Raw genomic sequence first — 22,750 nt, forward strand, 5'->3', positions numbered from 1 at the left:
TCTTGTTTGGGTGCCACTGACTTTATCTTTTGTGTTCTGCAGAAGAAAGTCACAGGTTTTGGAATGACACAAGGGTGAATAATGCAAAAACTTTTTTTTTTGCATTCGCTTTAATAAGTAATCTGAGTATGGTTATAAATATGCATTTATTTTCCATTCTGCTAGGAACTGATATTCTATTTGAATTTTCATGTGTAACTATGCAAATCAAAAATTAAGGAAGCTAAAGATACTGATCAGTGAAAACTTACCAGGATCTGCTTTAATACTAGTATATAGTCTGGATTTATTTTATAGTTCAATTAGCTTGTAATAGTTCATCAAAATATTAGATAGGAATCCACCGATATAACCACACCTTTTCACATCAGCACTAATGATTTAAAAAAGACTTTGATTATCAAATATAAACTAGGTTATCTTTCAATTGCACAAGCGCTTCTGTACTTCTATGATTAAAAGTCTGCACTGTAAGTCAGAAATCTTATTGTGTCAAGCTCTATTGGGTTCGCTCAGGAAGTTTATCAAGGCCTATTGATTTTTTTTTCCACTTAGGCATTTAATGGTTTGCAAGTTACAACTTTTACTACGTGTTAATTACCCTCTAATATGAGGACGAAGATCTGATAAAAGCCCTTAGTTAAATGGAGAGAAAATTAATTAAGAGAGTGGCTAATCAATTAAATAAGTGGAAGCGTACAAGAAATGCACAATCTGCAAAAAAAATTGTATTGTAACCTTAAATAGAGTTGCAATATTAATTAAAAAATGTTTACTTCCTGATTTTTTTCAGTGAGGAATGACCAGGATTAATCCAGAAAGATTATTAAAAAGACTGGAGAAAAAGAGAGAGGCAGATGTTTTAACTGATCAAAAGAGAAAGCACAGAGTGACATCCTGTACACACACCTCAAGGTAAGCCTCAGACCTGTTTTTCTGAAAACAAGAGCAGTTGTGGTATCATCATCTGTGTGTGTGTGTGTGTATATGGCTAGAGGAAAATGTTGTCTGCAGCAAATGCCACATTAAAAATCATGCATATTTAAATGACATGCAGCCTGAGGCCAGAGAGAATACCAATTGCTTTATACACACAAGAATGCGAGGCACATGGCTGGGTCCATTTTGTAAAAATAGTGCTCTTTAATATAAATTATGGAAATATCTTATAAATATAAATATGTGCAAAGTTTCTTGCTGCATTTTCTATGTTAATGCCTTTGTTTTCTGATCTTCAAGCTTGCACTGCGGTCATCAGACCAGACCTTAAGATGAGACATCTTTATAAAAGACAGAGTAAAAAACATGCTGTCCTGTTGGTGGCCACACATGTAAACACTTTGATTTGACAAAATATGAACAAAACAAAAAAAAGAGAAAAACAATCTACAAGTGAAACCATAAGCCCTTCCATAGACTCATAATACATTCATTGAATAGCAGACGTCAAGTCCTGCTAGTGAAACAAACACTGTGTCATTGTTATTGAATGAAGATTTGAAGCACACAAAGTACGAATGCTTCTCCGTGTGATCAGAGAAGCATGGTCCTTCATGTCGAACACCACAGTAAATAAGTTACTAAAGATTTTTCCATACTGTGCTTGTATTTGCTTCACAGTATATGAATGACAATTCATATATACGCTCATATTGTCAACAATGTTCAGCCTGCCTTTTCCTAACACAAATGAAACTACTGTTTGCTTTGGCTCCTGTCATGAACAAAGTAACAACAGTCCATTGAGGGGCCGTCTTCTCCAGAGAGGGCTAAGGGAGGTCAAAGGCCCGCGGTATCAGGCCTCTCGTCCGGTCGATATGTTCGCTCTAGTCCTTTTTCTTGACCCCACACACAGTCACCATAGCAGACAGTGTCGGTCATGAGCGGTAAGTAGCCACCCCGTTTGCGCCCCCATGCCCACTTATGAGGCAATTACACTTGGCAAGAAGCAGTGGAAATGTGTACGTCATTGCAAACACCCAGCTCTCGCTCCTTCCTTCCAGGAGAAAGTCAAAAAAATGTTGAGCTGGAGAAAACAGACATGAGAGAGTGTCTCCCGATCGATGATGAAGGCCTGGACCGTAGCCATAGCAGCACACTTAACTCCTGTACTGATCAACTATCGCTCGTGTTTATCTTCAGCAGTCCGACTGGCCGCAGAAATGCAGAAGTCCTTTCGTGTCGACAGCTGCCGAGATGTCAGATCCACTCGAGTGGGAGAACGTATCTCGTGCTGTCCTTCAAAAGTTCACAATCCAGAGGTCGAAGGCACAGCTGGCCCGTAATACTGACAGAAGCCGAGGTCGGGAGCGATAAACTCCACTTAGGCGCCTTATTCTTCTCTTCCCATCTGAAACCCATCAAAAATAGCTAGATAGGAGCATCATACTTCTGGAGGAACTCTTGGAGTGGATGAGGCAGCTGGTCCCGTTTGGTGGACACGTCTATATGACCGTTTAAAGTCTTTCGACATAAGTGCTGCAGACTGGACAGGCTAGACGCCAGCGGACGCAGTAGCTCCAAAGGGATCTTCTCGCCACCAGAGTAGATGTAGTAGGCACTTCCGTCGGCCGCGCTTCCACCTTCTCCGACGGCCTGGACCTTCGACGAGGTCCCCGTCCCGGCCGACGGCATGTAATGATGGATGAGCTTGAGGACGCAATCGAAACGCGGCACGGCCTGCTCACTCCGAGGGTCAGTCTGCAGGAAGAAGGAGACGGAGTCGCACTGGATGCGCAGGTTTTTGGTGCCCGTGCTCGTTTTGACGCTGAGCGTGAAGAAGTGGTGGTGGTCTGAGCTGTCGCGCACCAAGAAGGTGCCCGGGGGTTCGGCGCTCAGCAGTGCGCTGGCCTCTTTCCCGCTCACGGTGCTCCAGTAGAAGCCACTCTCTTGCAGTTTGCGCACAGCCGCGATCACCATCTGATACTGCGCCCGAGAACTGAAGGTCTTGTACCGGTGGGGGGGCAGGCGCACGCCGCCTTCAAAGGGGCTGCTGCTCATGGCGCTGTCAAACCTACTGTGCGTTACCATGGCTCTCTGCCCGCCCCCTGTACCGCCCGGCAACCACTGGTGCTCGGGGTCCAGGGCCGAAGGGCCGTCCCAGCCAGGGTGCTCATGCACCGGAGAGCACCAACACAACGCCCAGAGCTCTGGCACCTCTTCCACATCCAGAAGAAATGACGTCTCGGTGGGTATGGAAGGCAGCTGAAGGAAAAGCCAAATGGAAAATGTAAGCATCAACCAAACAGTGAGAACAACAGAAGCCAGTGCCAGCAGACTTACATCTGCTATGACATCACTTTTATTAGGGCCCTTCATAGTTCTAATAACTGGATTGGTTGTTTCTCACATTTGTTCCTTATCATTAAAGCCCAACCCTCCCTCTCCAAAGAAACATCACATTTACGCATTTCAGTGATGTAATCGTCCCATTTGGAGATAAACTAATTTTTACTTCTTTAATTAGTGTCTGTTTTTTTACTAGTACTTATTTTTCAAGTAATTCAGTAGTAGTGACTACTGACTAGTATTGTGTCAATTTATCTAATCGTTGTGCTTTAGAACCTAATGCATCAATTTAACCATTAGATGCTAGTACTTATTTCAATAGTGACTAATATATATTCAATCACTACATCCTACTTTTCTACGAGTCACTATCTCAGTACATCTGGTGTATGCCAATGCTGATGGTACCTTTTCCAGTTTTACTAGTACTATTGCTACTAGTCAACCTCCCAAAAATCCTGATAACAAATTGCTATTTTTTGTTAATGATTTACATGGGAATATGTGTTTTAGATCAACTACTTGCCATTCACTGGTACGTATGCCAATGTTGCTGGTACCTATTCCAGTTTTACTAATACTATTGCAACTAGTAATACTACTGGTAACAAATGATTCAAGTTAGTGAATTCTATAGGGATCTGTGATTTAAATATCAACTAGTATGTTGCTGTTCCATATTCTAGTTTTTCTAGTACTAATGGTACTAGTTAAGCAAGCAATCCAATAACTTTTAGTTTTACAAGGCACTATTAGATGAGAAATGAATACTTGTATAAGTAAGATAGATGCGAGATCATTTTGAAGCGCAAATATTAAAACTGCTTGCAGTGGATAAATTAACTAGTTGCTAATCGAACCTTTATTTTTAGTCCAAGCTCGACCGTGTAAACCCGATATTGACTTCGATCGCTCTCTTGGGTTATTAGAAAACAGGTTATGAATGAGGTCCTCCAGTTCGTTGTGAATAACCCAATTTCTCATTGATGACACACGGTCTCTGTCTCGCATTACACTGTAAATACCCCTTCACTCTCCTATCCTAACTGGAATAGAAATTCACCGATTTAACGTATTCGGGTTACATTGAGGTCGTTTAATCCGACTCGCTCGCATGTATAACTAAAGCAGACTTCAAACTATTAAACTGTGCATTAGCTCGCATGACAAAGCTCAACAACATAGTTTAATAGACATGGATACCATGTAGCACAGTACAAACCGAGGCATGCATAACAGTCCGATATAATAATATATGCATACATTTCTAATAGATTCTAAAGAACTCCAGTGCGTTAGAATAAAGCGCAAAACGTCGTTTTACCTTCAAAGCGTTATCCGACTCAATCTTGGGAGTTTTCTTAAAACATAGCTGCTTTTGTGATTTCCATATAAGCGCTTATACAAAATAGACTTTTAAAAAGATCAAGATCGGTTTCATGTCAGTTTTTTAACAGTTGATCAGAGATCAGCTGTGTGAAAGTCCATCAGAGGTAGTGGAGGTTCGTGCCATCGAGTTGAAGTACCGACTGATATTTCTAAAGGCTCCACCCCTTGTGTTCCAGTAAAGCAACCGCACACACACACACACGCACGCACGTGGCGGATTGCCAATAAATAATCAGCGTGACCCTTTTTTACGGGATTTCTCCCCCCTCCCGTCCCTGTTCACACAAGGTGAAACGTTGCATTGCCCTTGCGAATATAAATGCGGTCGGTGTGTTATGACTGATGATATCTGACCACACACATGTTGCATATTATTCTGTTTTAATCGTCTATTTTATTTATTCATTTATTGGTTTTGCAGAGTCCCGTATTATAGTGTCGTTTACGGTCAGATGCGTGATGGGACGTTTTGCCAAGAATAAAATTAAACGAATGTAATATTATTGGGACTAATCAGTGTTGGGGGTAACGCATTACAAGTAACGCGAGTTACGTAATCAGATTACTTTTTTCAAGTAACTAGTAAAGTAACGCATTACTTTTTAATTTACAAGAGAATATCTGAGTTGCTTTTTCAAATAAGTAATGCAAGTTACTTTTTTTTCCAATTTATTGATTGAGAGCTCGCCTGTCCTCATGTTGAGAGAAATCAGAAGATGTTACTGTAGTTCTAAAAAATAATGCAACTCAGAATATGATGCAAACCTGCAATAATTAAATGTTAAACAACACAAATATCCTTTATGTATTTAATCCCATTCTATTAACCAATGTCTTTGCTTCTGACCTTCGATGATCCAGTTCATACTAATAAGCAAAAATAACTCTAGACAAACATTTGTGTGTCTTTTTTTATTGCTGAAGTGTGTTGAAATTTCTTCTTCTGCATTCTGCTGTACGGAGGTAAATTTCCCTTCAGTCTGAGGCTTATTCATTTCACTTTTGGTGTGAAAAGGCTTTTATATTTGCCAAAAATATAATTTTTTATTTTAAAAACAAACAAGCAAGCCCTGTCCAGATTTTAAAAGTAACGCGAAAGTAACGTAACGCATTACTTTCCATAAAAAAGTAACTAAGTAACTAAATTAGTTACTTTTTTATGGAGTAACGCAATATTGTAATGCATTACATTTAAAAGTAACTTTCCCCAACACTGGGACTAATGTTACATAGGGCTATTCGAAATAGAATGCAAGTCTATACGCTAAAGTTACGCTACAGTTTTCTATGTAAAAGTATAGTATAGTATAGTATAGTATAGTATAGTATAGTATAGTATAGTATAGTATAGTATAGTCGTATTCACAAGGCTGACTCTGGGTTACTGGCTGGATTTGTTCCATACGCCATCTATAGGATAACAGCAGTAGACCACCTTCCAAAAGACCACTAGACATTGGGGATATTCTTGCATTAATAAATTCACCGATCAGAAGCTTTGAATATGTATGGAGCAGAGTTTATTGTATATATCGTCTAATGATGTAAAATATAATATTAAAATCACACTGTCATTGTGCAGAGTACATATACAGGGCAAATTAAATACAGTTAACATCTAACCATAAATGCTTATTATTTGTTTAAATATTATTTAATAAATTATTGTACTATGATTTAAATTATATAAGGGTGCGAGTGAGAATTTAACTGGAGGTTTGGACAAAATAGCCCAAATACTTAAAATGTATGCTAAACTTACTCGTTATATAGCCTATTTCATAATATTTTATTATATCTACTTATGCATTTATTTCCTCTGACAGTGTAGCTGTCAGATAATTGCGTTCACTGTCGCGGAGATTGAAATGTGACTACCTGCAGCTAATATAATACTGAAATAAAATAATAATGTTATAATGAAAATTTTAGGAAACACTGAATGTAAAAAAAAAAGCATTCCTAAAAACAATTAGAATGTATTCTAGAGGAAATGAAACATATTGTGCATTATTTTATATTTGATTTGATTAAAAAAATCAGTTCCAGGGATAAAAATTAATTTCTGACACTCGTCTGTATGTACAGATTATGGCTATAGTTAAATTCGAAGGTGAAGGTGCAGTATACAAGAGACTGTGGCATTTTTATCACTGATAAAAACGTATAGAAATATGAGAGACCAGCAAACGCACACTTATACCTTGTCAACGCTGCAGACCCTCTTGTTATAACCAGCCAACTTGTTTACACTAGTACAAGCGTCTGTGTCGCGCCGCAGGCAAGGAATGTGTTTAGATAAAGTTTTGACATTCAAAATGCAGTGAAAACATGGCGGCGCCCAGGACATGGAAAAGACTTGTGTTCTCTGGGTATACTCCTGCTTTCTCCTGGGTTTTTTCGAGGATAACAGATCGCTTTTTCAGGACACATGAACGGAGGAGAGGGTAAATGACAGCGGTCGTCTGCATTACATAAAGACAGTCGATAGAAACCGCAAGCGTCTGTGTCGCGCCGCAGGCAAGGAATGTGTTTAGATAAAGTTTTGACATTCAAAATGCAGTGAAAACATGGCGGCGCCCAGGACATGGAAAAGACTTGTGTTCTCTGGGTATACTCCTGCTTTCTCCTGGGTTTTTTCGAGGATAACAGATCGCTTTTTCAGGACACATGAGCGGAGGAGAGGGTAAATGACAGCGGTCGTCTGCATTACATAAAGACAGTCGATAGAAACCGCGTAATATTAAAGTCAAGCGTGTTTGGCTAATGTTAGCTTGTGGTTGTGTAAAGAGATCTTAAATTCATTTGTGGAGTTAGAATTGTTAAAGTGAGCTTGAGAATATGAGCTGTAAACATTAGACCAATAAAGATGGTTGCTGCTTTTGCTCTACTAATGTCCATTAGCTTATTTCCAGCAAACACCATCATGTCTTCTTTCTTAAAGATATAGTTCACCCAAAAAATGTTTTGAAAGTAAATGTTGACTTCTTAGCGTATTCTTTTGTGTTCCACAGGAAAATTTAAGTCCTGCAGGTTTGAAACTGGATAAGGGTGATTAAATATAATATTGATTTTGAAATAACCTTCGTTTTGGGGTTATCTAACCCATTAATGAGCTGATTAACTGCACACTGGTTATTTGGATAGTAAATCAACCAAACCGAGACTGCAGGCAGATGATCAGATATGGTTTGTCAACACCTCCCTTTATTAAAATAATGCTATCTGATTCAGGCATGTATGATCTGACAGCTCAGCTGTACACCAAATTCTTGGACATTTGTTCATGTTAACCACCAGATAACCACCATTAAATTTGTTCTTACGGAAAAATGTGGCCCAAGTTGGCCTTTAGATGATCAGATGTTCTTTTTAAACTGTTGCTATCAAATGTGCTTTGCAATGAAAGAGGTTAATTCAAGAAGACTTTATAGCACTGGTTTTACGAAGCAGCCATTCACTGCTTGCATTCTTCTAAAAGGTGGCTTTAATCAAATCAGTTTTCAGTCTAATATAAGTGGTTAATTTTCTTAACTTGTTTGGGCAGATGTGACATCTATAAAGGGCTTTGAAACATGGGTCTTGTTTTGATACATCTGAGAGACGCAGATAGATAACTTGTATAGATTCGTAAACTCACCCACGACTGACCTTCGCATTGTTTTACGCTCAGTCTCCAAAGGGTCATGGCACTCTCAGAGTCGCCTCTTTTCATTTTGTTTTCTCAGGAGTTATGTGAGATCTACTGTAGTGTGCGGTGAGACTGGGTTCTGTGAAGAAAAGCACCAACCCAGAGGTTGTAGAGAACTCGACGTGACCTTGGTGTTTGGCAGTAGATCTGAGTGAATGGTTGCAGTTTGAGACTTCATGCTGTGTCATACAGACCATATTACTGCCTTTGTCTTCTGAACACTGTTGCATTTGGAGCTGGACTCAGGGCCCTGTTCTGAGTAGTTGGAAATCAAGTTTTGAGAAAAAGAGAGTTGTTAAATCTTTTTTTTTTTTTTTTTTTCTCAGAATGTCATTAACTGTACTGGTTTATATTGCACAGTCAAATCAACTCTCTAACATTCGTTTTTGGTGTAATTGCATGTGCTAATGAAATGCTGAAAAGTATTCATTTGTTAGTTATTATTACCGTTTCATTAACTGTTCTGAAAACCAGGAAGCAACAATAAAGATTTTGTTCTCAGATTTCAGATCAGATTTTCACAAAAATAATTAGCATTATAAAATATGTTAAAAAAATGTAAGAGTTAAAGGTGTTTTTTTTTGGTCCAAATAACAAAGCAAACGAGCACTAAGATGAAGTATTAGGTTTTTAATTAGCAAAAATAGCTGAAAATACTCTGCTGTTCAGCCGTTTGGGGTCAGTATTTTTTTTTAAACATTCTGCAAAGTGACAAAGTTATAATGTTACAAAAAACCTGTCAATTTCAAATCAAATGCGGTTCTTCTGATTGTTCTGCTTATCAAAAAATTCTGAAAAATCCTTACATTACTTAAATCTTACATTTTTAATAGTAAGAAAGATTTCTTGAATGCCAAATCAGCATACTGGAATGATTTCTGAAGGATCATGTGACACTGAAGACTGGAGTAATGATGCTGAAAATTCAGCTTTGTCATAGCTGGAATAAATTGCTTTTTAAAAATAGATTTAAATAGAAAACAGTTTTCTCAGGAGTTATGTGAGATCTACTGTAGTGTGCGGTGAGACTGGGTTCTGTGAAGAAAAGCACCAACCCAGAGGTTGTAGAGAACTCGACGTGACCTTGGTGTTTGGCAGTAGATCTGAGTGAATGGTTGCAGTTTGAGACTTCATGCTGTGTCATACAGACCATATTACTGCCTTTGTCTTCTGAACACTGTTGCATTTGGAGCTGGACTCAGGGCCCTGTTCTGAGTAGTTGGAAATCAAGTTTTGAGAAAAAGAGAGTTGTTAAATCTTTTTTTTTTCTCAGAATGTCATTAACTGTACTGGTTTATATTGCACAGTCAAATCAACTCTCTAACATTCGTTTTTGGTGTAATTGCATGTGCTAATGAAATGCTGAAAAGTATTAATTTGTTAGTTATTATTACCGTTTCATTAACTGTTCTGAAAACCAGGAAGCAACAATAAAGATTTTGTTCTCAGATTTCAGATCAGATTTTCACAAAAATAATTAGCATTATAAAATATGTTAAAAAAATGTAAGAGTTAAAGGTGTTTTTTTTTGGTCCAAATAACAAAGCAAACGAGCACTAAGATGAAGTATTAGGTTTTTAATTAGCAAAAATAGCTGAAAATACTCTGCTGTTCAGCCGTTTGGGGTCAGTATTTTTTTTTAAACATTCTGCAAAGTGACAAAGTTATAATGTTACAAAAAACCTGTCAATTTCAAATCAAATGCGGTTCTTCTGATTGTTCTGCTTATCAAAAAATTCTGAAAAATCCTTACATTACTTAAATCTTACATTTTTAATAGTAAGAAAGATTTCTTGAATGCCAAATCAGCATACTGGAATGATTTCTGAAGGATCATGTGACACTGAAGACTGGAGTAATGATGCTGAAAATTCAGCTTTGTCATAGCTGGAATAAATTGCTTTTTAAAAATAGATTTAAATAGAAAACAGTCATTTTTATTTGTAATAATATTTCACAATATTACTGTTTTTACGGTATTTTTGATTAAATAAATGCAGCCTTGTACAAAAAAGACATTAAAAAAATCTAACCAACCCTAAACCTTTTGACAATAGTGTATATTATGTTTATTATGTTATGTTGTTTGAGAGCCAACAGGAAACAAATACCAAGCATAAGTTCAGTATTACTCTTCAGCCACCAGATTTTATAATATTTACTAATACCGTAAACGGAAACACTACAATGCATTGTGTACAGTGGAAGAGGATTGCCAGTCTTGGATTCTGATGAAAGGTTTTCTCCGCCCATTAATGCTCTTTTACTTCCTGTCATCCTGTAGGTCCGCTGTGCTGCTCTTGGCCCCTCTCCTGGCAGAGGCAGACTCAGCCCCCCTGGCCTCCTCCAGACCTCCAGGCTTCACTGGTGTCGAGGACTTCCACTCTCGGTTCCACTGGATGGCTGATCATGTACCTGCTTTCAGGGTCCCTGGGGGCCGCGTACGCATCCTTCACTCACCTGATGAGTTTTATCAGGCTATGAAGGTATGCGAGTGTGTGTGTGTGTGCATTTACTGGGTGAAAGCCAAGTAATTGCACCTTCAGAGAACTGAATTGCCAGTAAATATGACTATAAGGTTGTAAAAAAGCAATCTCTGATATCTTAGAGATATCTTAGAAATATTATTCAATTCAAGTTTTCAAGTTTATTTGTGTAGCGCTTTTCACGATACAAATCGTTGCAAAGCAGTTTTACAGCAAATTAAGTTTCTACAATATTTAGTGGTAGCTTATCAGTGGTGACTGTCAGTTAATGTACATATGGCAGAAATGTACGGAAAAATCAATTAAAGACATAATCAATTATCTCACTCCAATTAGTGCCTTTCTATTTATAGTCATATTTATATTGTGTCATTATAAAAATATATTACGTGAAGATGATGTTTTGGTTAATAAAACAGGTGGATCTGTGCCAAATGTCCATTCTAAACATCATAATTTATCTATTGGTATTAGTTTTATGATTTTTAACATTAAAAGTAAAGTTCTATAATTTTTTCTGTAGTTAGATATTTGATAGGTTTATTGTAACATTGTAAACAATTATAGGCCTATTTGCGAAATATTTGTCTCTTCTTTTTATTTAAAGTAGTTTAATCTTGCCATGAAAACAGCTTTAAATTTTCATATGGCTCTAAAAAAAATAATAATATAAGATTAAAAATTTTATTTTGGTCAACTCCTTTTTTTTTCCATTTTGGAAGATTGTCTAGCTGTGTTTATGTAGAGAATAGTTTTATTGTCTTGAATCACTTTTTTATCAGTTTGTTTTGTCATAATATAGCTTGTAAAAAAAAGCTTTACACAGTGTTGCTCATTCAGTTTGCTGTTCTTTCTGTTTGCCAAGGCTCATATCAAGACAGCCAAGAGTCGTGTGGTGATGGCATCACTGTATCTGGGCACAGGACCACTAGAGCAAGACCTCGTATGTAACCTGTCTGCACACGTTTACTATCACTGACCAGTAAATAAAACATAGCCCATAGCTGTTTTTGTGCTGATTAAGATTTTTACATAAGAGGAAGCTGCTCAGGAAAGTTGAACATAACTCATCTTCTATTTTTTTCCACTGTAAGATTAAGACGATCAGGTACTTTATAAACAGTAGCTCATGTCACAACCAAAGTCAGATCTGCAAGCATATTCTGAAAAATGACCTCAGCAGAATTGAATTTTATCAACAGAATTTGATCTGGTGGTGTTGCTAAATCTCAATCTAAAGTGCATTTCCTTGTTCAAATCAACATGCAAAACCAGCTTGATAAGCCATAAGGTTCCTGCAGCAGAAATAGAATCAACATTTAAAAAAAAAAATGGTGCAGAAACTTAGTTAACCCTAGTATAGGGTATTCAGTGACTTTCTAATTTCTTTTGAAGGTGGATTGCATGGAAGAGGCATTAGAGCGCTCACAGGAAGATCATGCACCTGATCTCAAAGTGTCTTTTCTGCTGGATTATACCAGAGGCTCAAGAGGTCTGTTTTAGTCTTTTTTTTTTACTAATTTCAAACACACATGCTCAGACTTTATTTGGACAGCCAGCAGTTGGCATGTACAACCCAAATCCTTGGAGTTGTTGTAGTCTGAACTGCAAAAACATACGATTGTGATCTAATACTTAATCACAATATCTTAATCACAATGATAAGTGGTTTTCACTAATTCATTCATTTATGGTCACATTGAAAAGAATGGCATAAAAGTGATTTGTATAAAATACAGTGATGTATCTCATGAATTATGAAGTCATTACTACATGTATCAGATATTGACTACACTGAACATGTGGATCTGATTTCAGTAATTAAATGACAGTATCGACAATCAGTCCCAAAAATCAGATTTCAAAACCAGATTAGATTGTGTGCTGTGTGAACAAGGCCTCGCATTATCACTTATTCTTAAACCTCCCTCTGTATTATTCTTTTAATTCCTTTTGAACTGCATTTTGCACATTCTGAACAGTCATAGCTTGATCTTATCGATCACTTTCCTGTGAAACCATTAGAAGGAAATAATGCCTGCAGGAAATCCCCTGCTAATGTTCGTTTCCCTTTGTGAACACTGACTAACATATGTACGCCATGTCTATTGATATAACTGCATGGGTGTAATTTTGGAGGATTTCCAGTTTTAGTAATTGTAGGTTGGAGTTCAAACCTCCTCCCTGTTTTTTTTTTCCCCTTTTCTTTTTCTTTGCAAACTACTTGACAGGAACTGTTAGTCATTCCATTGACTGCTTTCAATGTGCTGTACAACTCACCCAATGATGTTGTAAGAATTCATAATCTAATATTTCATGGTAACTGAAGCATCATGTTGCAGCATAGAGCTTCATTTTAGTGGTTCAGGTTCTGCTTAATCTCCTGAAAACGACTCTCATTATGAGAAGATTATGAGAAGTCGTTCACAAAGAGAGAGATGGGTTTTTTTAATGTGTTGGCGACTTGTAGCGTGAACAACTGTAACTGTTGGCAATGTGCACAATATCATCTTCTATGCAAATGAGCAGTGACGTGACGTGACACCTACCAATATGAGTGCAACAAGGGGTCAAGGTTTGGTTAGTTAGCAGTGTCCCATTCCTAAACCATCTTTCTCCTTTGACAGCCATTACAATAGCTGTGTACGATTTTTTAATGTTTTTAAAAGAAGTCTTTCATGCTTACCAAGGCTGGAGTAAAATACAATAAAACAGTAAAATATTACAATTTAAAAAAAAAATTTCATTGTAATATATTTTAAAATGTAATTTATTCCTTTGACGGCAAAGCTAAATGTTCATCAGCCATTACTCCAGTCTTCAGTCATCCTTCAGAAATAATTCTAATATGCTGATTTGCTGCTCAGTAAACATTTCTTATTATTGTCAGTGTTGAAAACAGTTGTGCTGCTTAATATTTTTGATGAGTCCATGATGTTTTTTTAGGATTCTTTGAAATGCTTAGAAAGTTAAAAATAATTTATCATTTGTAATATTTTAAATGCCATTCCGTCACTTTTCATCATTTTAATGCATCCTTACTGATTATTAGTATTAATTTCTTTCCGAAATAAATAAATAAATAAAAATAATGACTCCACATGGCTTGAACAAGTTTTGAGTGTCAAAATAGTAAAAGGGTGAAAAGGTGTTTGTTTGTTTTTTTTACCATCTGCTGTCCTTGGTATCAAAGCTATATAGCTTGCTCTAGTTGCTAGTGAAGGAATTGGAACGGATGTTTAACTTTTATGTGTTCCTAAAGAGCAATTTGTTTTACAGCTTTACTTCAATAAAGAAAATACAAAAGTAAACCTTGCTATAATATAATATAATACAGCATTGTCATGACGGCAACCTCCATCAATTTTGTGTGAATTCCCCTTTAACGCTTAATTAAGTGTATGCACTGATTCATTGCTTCTAATTTCCCCCTTTGTTGTTTTTGAATTTAAAGGCAAGCACAATTCCCGCACAATGTTACTGCCACTGCTCCAGCGTTTTCCTGAGCAGATGAGAGTGTCCCTGTACCACACACCTGACCTGCGTGGGCTACTGCGTCTTCTGGTTCCCGAACGCTTCAATGAAACCATCGGGGTGCAGCACATCAAGGCATACCTTTTTGACAACAGTCTCATCATTAGTGGGTGTGTACGCATGCATATGTCACAGCAAAAGTAGATACGACACATGTTTGCAAACATATGTTATGACTGTGTAACTAAAATATGCTTGCAATGTGAATTCCATCAATTCTCTCAAAATATTCCCATAGCTATTGCTCTTCATAGTTCTAGGTTTGTTTTTAGACCATATGGAGCTCATGCAAACAGCCTCTGCTCAGTGGAGGAGGTGAATATTTGTTGGCCCACTCTTGAGTGTGATATGATGATATCTCATACAGGGCCAATCTGAGTGACTCCTACTTCACCAATCGTCAGGATCGCTATGTACTTCTGGAAGACTGCGCGGAGGTGGCTGATTTCTTTGCTGAACTCGTGGGAGCCGTGGGCGACGTGTCACTGCAGCTGCAGCCTGACAACAGTGTGCACATGATGGAGGGAATGGTGCATCCCTACAAAGGTAAGTGGTTTTTAAAGGTCCCCTGAAATGCTTAGAAACACTCTGTTACTCTGTGTTGACGTCATTTTAACTGAAACAGGAAGACAGGGTGGGACATATCAAGCAGCCCCACCCCTTTTTAAAATAACCAATAGCATTCGTTTGTATCACAGCTTGGGCTAGAGCGGTTAAGAAACGTTGAGCTCTGTAAAGCCGCATTTGACAGGGTATGCCAGCCACAATCTCATCCATACTGCTATAAAATATAGCATTCTGTATAGAATTCAAATAGAGCCGATACATTTTGTGTTCTGCGCCGACTCGCGCATGTGATCCGCTCCGTGCTATTTCAGCCGCGGCTTCAGCGTCTATTTTATAGTGTAGGGAGCGGGCGCTTCGGATTCTAGAGAGCATTTGATTGGACAGAAAGTTTGATGAGAAGCTGAAGTACGATGTGATGTCAAAAAAATCGTTTAACCGTTTTGGCCAATGTTGCCAGATTGGAAATGTCCAAGTATCGTACCAGAAGCTCAAAATTATCGTATTTGGAAGAAAATTATCGTACACGAGTCAAACGTACAGAAAACAGCTATTTATCTAAAACAAACAACTTTTTGACACGACCTGCAAATTACCACAATAGATAACTAGGCGTACCGTGTTTAAATTGGACGCGAGCAGTGTGACAAAATACTATAGAATTATTATAATCAGTGACTGTTTGCACTGGATGCGACACGACACATCCCCGACAGTAAACTGATGCCTCGTTCTATTTATGACGTATTAAAATGATTTTTAACACTCGCTTTGTCGCGTCCAGTGTAGACAGACTTTAGCTGTTAACTCCACATCTGAGCCGCTGTCATCAGAAGCCTGCGTGTTGCCAGATGTTGAGGGGGTTCTTGCCATCATGGACCGCAACAGTGCTTGTTGGCTTTAAAGTAGGGCACCCTCATGCATTCTTTACACACTCTGAGGTGTGCATGAGCTCATTTAGAGTGTCTGTAATGAGCCGATTTCGTGTATGAATATAGAAGCCCTATGACTACAACTACCATCACTTGACTTATTATTATCATACATTATGGGATTTTTTTCATTATTGATCGTACATCGTACAGAGGTCAAAATGATCGTACAAATACTATAATTATCGTACGTCTGGCAACACTGGTTTTGGCAGAAGTGACGAACTGCAAGCTTTGAATGCTTATATCTTCTAAATGCAAATTTTGTCACTGTTTTGGAGCACACTGCCTTATAGATAACCTTAAGACTAACATATTGATACTAACACCCAAAAAACTTTAATTTTGATTTCATGGGGACTTTAAAGGGAGGGATCTGTTTAAACAGATGCCACTTCCTTAAATGTAAAATGTCATATAAGACAATGAGAGGGGATTTTAATAAGAATTCCTTACAGCGTTTATTTGCATATGCTTTCTAAAGCTTCTGAAATAAGGAATTGTGTAAGTTAGAAACCACATTATGTGAGGTAAAAGCCCAAACACATTCACAAAATGCTAAACGCAACTTCCCTAGCTTGGAGGCTGATTGTGAGTTATAGATTGTGGAGGATGCAGCTAACTGCTATAATCTGGCCTACTTTAGTGAAACTTTATAGCATTGTTCCACCACTACAATCCAAGAACCTGATTTGGCTTTAAAATCCTAAAAGGGGGGACTCAAATACAATGTACAAAAATGTATCTCTTAAAAAAATATATATATATATAATTTTAAGTCAGACCATTTTTAAGCAAATCTTTACTCATCTTGTCACTATGAATATCCTATATTTATTTTTTTTTTAAATGGTAAATGCAAAAATGGCCCTGGCCCTATCTTAACTGAAGATATGCAAAAAAAATTAAAAAGATAATAATAAATAAATCAATTTTTTAAAAGTTTTCAAATTGAAGATATAACAGTTTTTGTAATTAATGAAGGAACATTCATAGTATAAAATTCTGTTTCCTGTCCATCTAATTTTCTTAAGAATGCTGCTTGTTTGCATATGCATGTGCTGAAAATAAAGTCAGCTTAATTTAATCATGCAAGGCAGCACAGTGCTGCACTGTCACGTGTATTGGTTGGTTAAAATGGACTGTGTGGAATGAATACAGAGCATTTTTATTTATTATTTATTCAGAGCATCCTTGTTTAGGTGCAGCTAGACTGTCTTAAGTGCAAGTGATCAAACAACTTCATCAGCATTTTTTTGGCAATGAAAGTATTCCTGATAAGAGAAATGAGTGACACTTGTGGTTTCCACCCAATCTGACATACTTGAATCAGAGGTAATGATGGTAAGTCACTCATTTCCTCGTAACACCAGCATTGTGGTAACATTGAGTAACAGGAAGCTCGGAGCCTGCTTGCTAGCCTCACGTCTCTTTGATGCTGAGCTTCAGCCATGACTCAGTGTGTCTTACGGTGAATTATGAGAATGAGTGATTATGCTCATTCAGCTTTGCTTCATATCCATAACCCAGCGCCGTTCGATGACATAATCGTGGTGGAGCGGGGCCACAGTTTTCACAGATCCCAGAAATAGTGCAATGATGTCACCTTGCTGGTGGTAAGTGATCTGTGCTGGGAGGGTAGGAAAGGAGAGATGCAGGAGGATGATAGGTTCGGGAAGGAGCTATTTGGACCTCGATACAGTCTGTCAAGACAATGAGGTCAACAGGAAATGATGGACTGATAGCCAACAGCGAGAATAGTGATGTATGACGGTAAAAGGAGGACAATATCAGACTAAAAAGCACATGCATTCGAGTCAGGGTGACATTTCTTTATGCAGCTCGTCTGCGAATGTACATGTTCGAAGAAAAAGCCTCATCTTCCAGTAAGAGTTACTAGAGCGCTGGTCCATTGAGAAGCTTATGCGCTGAGCCTGCAGTTCGGTCCTGCCCCTGTATCTCCAGTAATTGGATCCCACAGTCTGTCGGTAAGAGCCGCTGAACTTTGTGGCCCTGTTAACTGGATGTGTTTGGACCTCTGAGGCCTGGAGGCTTGGGGTGGCTGGCTTTGCGTCTGTGGGGAAAGCCCCTGTATCCTGCTTCAAAGGGCCATTTATTTGTTCTCCGCCGTCCACACATATTTGCGGAGGCTTTCGCTTTTTCTTGTTCTCTGCATTTAACAAACAGAATATTCCGAGTGGCCCTTGCTGCAGATTTTCCGTGTTAACCAAATAATCTCAGACACCATGGAGCAGCAGGCTTCTGCCATACATTACCAACATGCAGCGTTCTGCCCTGAAGCTAATTCATTATTTACAGATTATCTCTCTTGCTATGACTCACTGTGGCACATTATGTCTAGCAGAGGCGCCAGGGTTTGACAGAGCACTTTTCTAGACGGTCAGCAGTTATTGACCCGTGCCTCTGAGGTTTTGATCATGCATTTGCCGGATCTCGCATTAGCAAATACCTGATAGAATGGATTGGATTGGAGGGGAATGGATTGCGTGTTGTTTCGCTTGCATACCTGTTCAAATAAGTGTAAACAACAACCTGTTAAGATCAGTTTCTTAGAATCGTTCTGTTTATCAGGTATTTTAACTTGATTGACACACAACACCTTTTCAAAACCTAATGAGTTATGTTGCTATGCTAACTGAAATAGAACCTCTTAAAGGAATAGTTCCCCCAAAAATGAAAATTGTCATAATTTACTCACCCTCATGTCGATGCATAAAAGCAGAAGTTACAGTAAATACATTTGTGACCCTCGACCACAAAACCAGTCATTAGGGTTGACCTTTTCTTTGATATGACAATATTTGGCCGAGATACAACTATTTGAAAATCTGGAATCTGAGAGTGCAAAAAAAAAATCTAAATATTGAGAAAATCGCCTTTAAAGTAGTCCAAATGAAGATCTTAGCAATGCATATTAATAATAAAAAATTAAGTTTTGGTATATTTACGGTAGGAAATTTACAAAATATCTTCATCAAACATCATCTTTACTTAATATCCCAATGATTTTTGGCATAAAAAAATCAATAATTTTGACCCATGGCATGTATTGTTGGCTATTGCTACAAATAGACCTGTTCTACTTATGACTGGTTTTGTGGTCCATGGTCACATTTATAATGTCACAAAAATGTACATTTTAAATAATGTTTTGAATGTTCTGGTCATCAAACAAAAAATCCTGAAAAAATGTATCACAGTTTCCACAGAAATATTAAACATATTAAAATAATTTCTGAAGGATCATGTGACAATAAGGTCTGGTAAGTAAACTGGTAAGTAATTACTGTTGGTAATTCAGCATCGCCATCATTGATATAAATTACATCCTAACATATATTGTAATAGAAATTTTTATTTTAACTTGTACTAATGTTTCACAATATTACTGTTTTTACTGTATTTTTGATCAAATAAATGCAGCCTTGGTGAGCATAAAAAAACATTAAAAACGTGCCTACCCCATACTACGATAAGCTAAAATATGTACTGTAGTACACAGAAATGTCAGATAAAACAGTCCAATTTAACTTGATCAATCTATCTTATCTGTATTTGTTATTAGTGAAGGAAATATAGTTATAATCATCATTTAGCTTTTAATGCTATTTTGTATGGTTTTTGTCACTGATCTCATTATAGGATCATTATAGTGCATTATAGGATCATCTTCTCCATAAAAGACATGAGTGATTGCCCAAAACCTAGTTTTGGGAACAGCTGTGCTTGAAATGTTGCCTATCTTTCAGGTGTTGAGTGTTCTCAGATGTGGTCTGTCTGTGGTCTAACAGGTAACAGAGCAGACTTTACTGCATCGGCACAGAGACGGATCATGGAGGTGGTGAACACGGCACGTGTCCGGCAGAGCATGCTGGAAGCAGAATGCTCGGAGGTCCCAGACTCGGACGGAACGGTGCCAAATGACACCTGGATCTTTCCACTTGTGCAAATGAAGCCTCTTGGCATTCATCTGGATGAACAAGTAACCAAAAGACTGCTCACAGAGGCAGGTGGAGACTCAGTCGTCTATCTGACATCGGGTTACTTCAACCTGACGCGCACCTACATGCAGTTGGTGCTGGGTGCAGCAGCAGACTACCGTATCCTCATGGCCTCCCCAGCGGTTAATGGTTTTTTTGGAGCCAAAGGAGTAGCAGGAGCAATTCCTGAGGCCTACGTTCACCTTGCCCGACAGTTCTACAATAAGGTGTGCATTTTTTCTACTGTTTAGCACAGGGCTGAGCAGTATGATGTGTATACCTGTGTTGACAGAGATGAACACTTAAGTGTAGACGACTCTGTTATTTATAAAAGGAGCAATTTAGTTTTGTCAAGTCATGCCACCCACCTCTAGTATAGATATTATGCAACTATAGTTTTTTTTTTACGGTTGTAATTGTCAACGAATATTTTCCGTCATAGTTTTCTTTAACGAAATTAACACTATTTTGTAGTTTATAATTGTTGCTTGTTCTATGGATGGTGCTGCAGCTACAAATGCACTCAATTGGCAGAATATCAGATTTTTTTTTTTTTATGTTTGTTCTTGTTGGTTTTTCTTAAACTGAAACACTCGTGTTCGTTTCAGGTGTGTCAGCTGGGTCAGCAGAGTCGTGTCCTCTTGCATGAATACCATCGCCCAGATTGGACATTTCATGCTAAAGGTACGTGTTTATCTTCTGAACTGTTTTTTTTAAGCACTAAAGTGGATCAGCCCAGTTCCCAAAAATTGGGTGTAACAGGAAAGCTCATAATTTAATGCGCAGAGCAGGTTTCCCAGCACCTCTGATTGAATAGCCTCAGAGCTCTTCCTGGACAGCTTCAGGACACAGAGGCTGCCAGACACATGTGATATTTTCTCTGTAAACCAGAGGTATGCTTTGGCCACGTTTTCTGGCTGTTGTTGAATGTTAAGATATTTCAGCTTTACTGTTTCAGTATGTTATTTAAGACAAATCAAATGCAGCACTGAGCCAAAAGCAACGCGATCACCACTGTGTTATTTCTCAACCTGCTGTCTGTGTTTGTAACTGTGAGTGATTTTTAGTTTGCTTTAAAAATGCATGAATTAATACATTTGATTTGGTTGTTCATATGGCTTTAACTGAGTATCCTTATACACTTTAATAAAAGCCCCTGACCTGAAGGGACAGAATAAAATAGTGATGTCTGGAGAAAAATAGAGGCTTGACAAACCTGAACGTCAGTTGAATTCAATTTCAGGCTCCTGTTGAGAAGTCTGGCTTATTAGATAAAGCCTTGTCATGTCGTCATTTCTTGTAAACAGTGGAGCTGAAGTGGGAACAGACAGAGGTCCCCGCAGCTGAGCTACAGAGAGAATCAATGAACATTAGCTGCCGTTCTGACGCTGGCCTTCAACCTACACAAGGCCCACGTGGCACCTCAGGAAAGAGACAGTGAGGTGGACTCAATTAAGACTTTTGCGCTACGTGTCATGCCGTATCTATACCTTTCTGTCACCAAAAAGCGTGTTTTTCCATTGGCAGCTGTTCAAATTTGGCAGCAAGTAGGTTGTTTACTTCAAGTGGAGTCACATGCCAAAACCGTTGAGATAAATGTTCGTTCACAGCTCAAAGAACTTTTATTATTTTTTTGATTATTTATTATTTTGTTAGGAACTTCATGTGTAAAAAAAGAAAAAAGGTTATCAGTGTATAATACACAATCCTACATATCAACACATATATAACACATCTATCAAGTAAATTAAGTAAAAAAATATCCAATTGAGTGTTCTTAAAGTGCTTGTGCAAAGGAAATGCTAATGAACAACATTGGGGGAAAAAAGTGGTTCCACAAAATGTCTAATGCCAGGAGGCAGAAGAACATCCATTCCAAGTCTGTTTTTGCAAAACTAGTTTGGACTAATTGCACTTCCTTTTAAAAGAATGCTTTTGAAAAAGTCTCTTATGCTCAAGCATTATGCATTTTATTTGATTGAATTAAAAACAGAAATTTTACGAAAAATTATTACAATTTAAAAAGAACTGTTTTGTACTTTTAATATGTTTTAAAATATACTTTTTTAAATATTTATTTTTCCAGTCTTCAGTGTCACATGATCCTTCAGGAATCATTCTACAATAATGATTCATATCACTGTTGAAAGCAGTTGTTCTGCTTAATATTTTTTGGAAACCATGATAAATTAATTTTTTTCAGGATTTTTTTAATGAATTGAAAGTTGAAAAGAATACCTTTTTTATATATATAATTTTTTTGGTAAGAAGTATTGACTAATTTAATGCATCATTTTCTAAATAAAAATATACATTTATTGAAGTAACAAATTCACCTTAAATTTTGAACACTAGTTTATGATCAACAAAGTGGTCAATGAAAAAACAGTCCATGGATTGTGTTTGCTTATTGGTTTGGAGTTGAATTTAATCTAATTAAGCATAAAGGCTAATTGCTGGATTTGTGTGCATAAGGAAGTCCTCAGGAATTAATTTTAGAGTATTCCCGTCAGTTGTGTTACCTGATAGCTTTCATCAAGAACACTTCCTCAGGCCAGGGTGGTTATGTTTGGCAAGTGTTTGAAGTGGCAAGTAATTCTTGCTGCCTATTAATAGAACATATGTTTGGTTTGTGTACATAATTTGACTGACACTTTTTTCCTCTAGTGTGTAGCCATGCATTGTTGACTGTGAAAAGGAAATATGTTTTCTGTTGTATAGACACCACACCTTTTAAACTCATGTGACCAGGAAACATGCTTTGAAGCATCTGCCACATCTGCATATTTGTCAATGTGAAGGCACCAAGATTATTTTTTAGAGTGGTTTGAGTCATAATAAACAATTGTCCAGTAATGAAGCACT

The 22,750-nt window shown here is 37.6% G+C and overlaps 2 protein-coding genes across 2 annotated transcripts in view; one reads left to right on the top strand and one right to left on the bottom strand.

Moving 5' to 3' along the window:
- Nucleotides 1–828: 828 nt before the first annotated feature.
- socs3b (suppressor of cytokine signaling 3b) lies at nucleotides 829–4,801 on the bottom strand. Its single transcript, XM_016293623.1, has 2 exons — nucleotides 4,613–4,801; nucleotides 829–3,204 (listed from the first exon to the last, which is right to left on the bottom strand). The coding sequence occupies exon 2, from the start codon at nucleotides 3,028–3,030 to the stop codon at nucleotides 2,371–2,373; it is 660 nt and encodes a 219-aa protein (XP_016149109.1). The 5' UTR covers nucleotides 3,031–3,204; nucleotides 4,613–4,801; the 3' UTR covers nucleotides 829–2,370.
- Nucleotides 4,802–7,233: 2,432 nt separating this feature from the next.
- LOC107601408 (CDP-diacylglycerol--glycerol-3-phosphate 3-phosphatidyltransferase, mitochondrial-like) overlaps nucleotides 7,234–22,750 on the top strand; it is a 16,455-nt gene continuing 938 nt past the window's right edge. The window contains exons 1-8 of the mRNA XM_016293572.1: nucleotides 7,234–7,363; nucleotides 10,653–10,854; nucleotides 11,720–11,797; nucleotides 12,250–12,346; nucleotides 14,309–14,498; nucleotides 14,756–14,934; nucleotides 19,697–20,112; nucleotides 20,494–20,640. Of these exons, the coding sequence (XP_016149058.1) occupies nucleotides 7,248–7,363; nucleotides 10,653–10,854; nucleotides 11,720–11,797; nucleotides 12,250–12,346; nucleotides 14,309–14,498; nucleotides 14,756–14,934; nucleotides 19,697–20,112; nucleotides 20,494–20,640 (1,425 nt within the window). The 5' untranslated portion in view covers nucleotides 7,234–7,247. The remainder of the gene's footprint in view (nucleotides 7,364–10,652; nucleotides 10,855–11,719; nucleotides 11,798–12,249; nucleotides 12,347–14,308; nucleotides 14,499–14,755; nucleotides 14,935–19,696; nucleotides 20,113–20,493; nucleotides 20,641–22,750) is intronic.

The sequence above is a fragment of the Sinocyclocheilus grahami genome, unplaced genomic scaffold (genome assembly GCF_001515645.1).
Source record: "Sinocyclocheilus grahami isolate Dianchi unplaced genomic scaffold, SAMN03320097.WGS_v1.1 scaffold305.1, whole genome shotgun sequence".
NCBI classification, from domain to species: Eukaryota; Metazoa; Chordata; class Actinopteri; order Cypriniformes; family Cyprinidae; genus Sinocyclocheilus; species Sinocyclocheilus grahami.

Excerpts from the sequence above, each read along its gene's own strand:
- socs3b (XM_016293623.1), bottom strand. The coding sequence starts at position 3,030 with ATGGTAACGCACAGTAGGTTTGACAGCGCCATGAGCAGCAGCCCCTTT.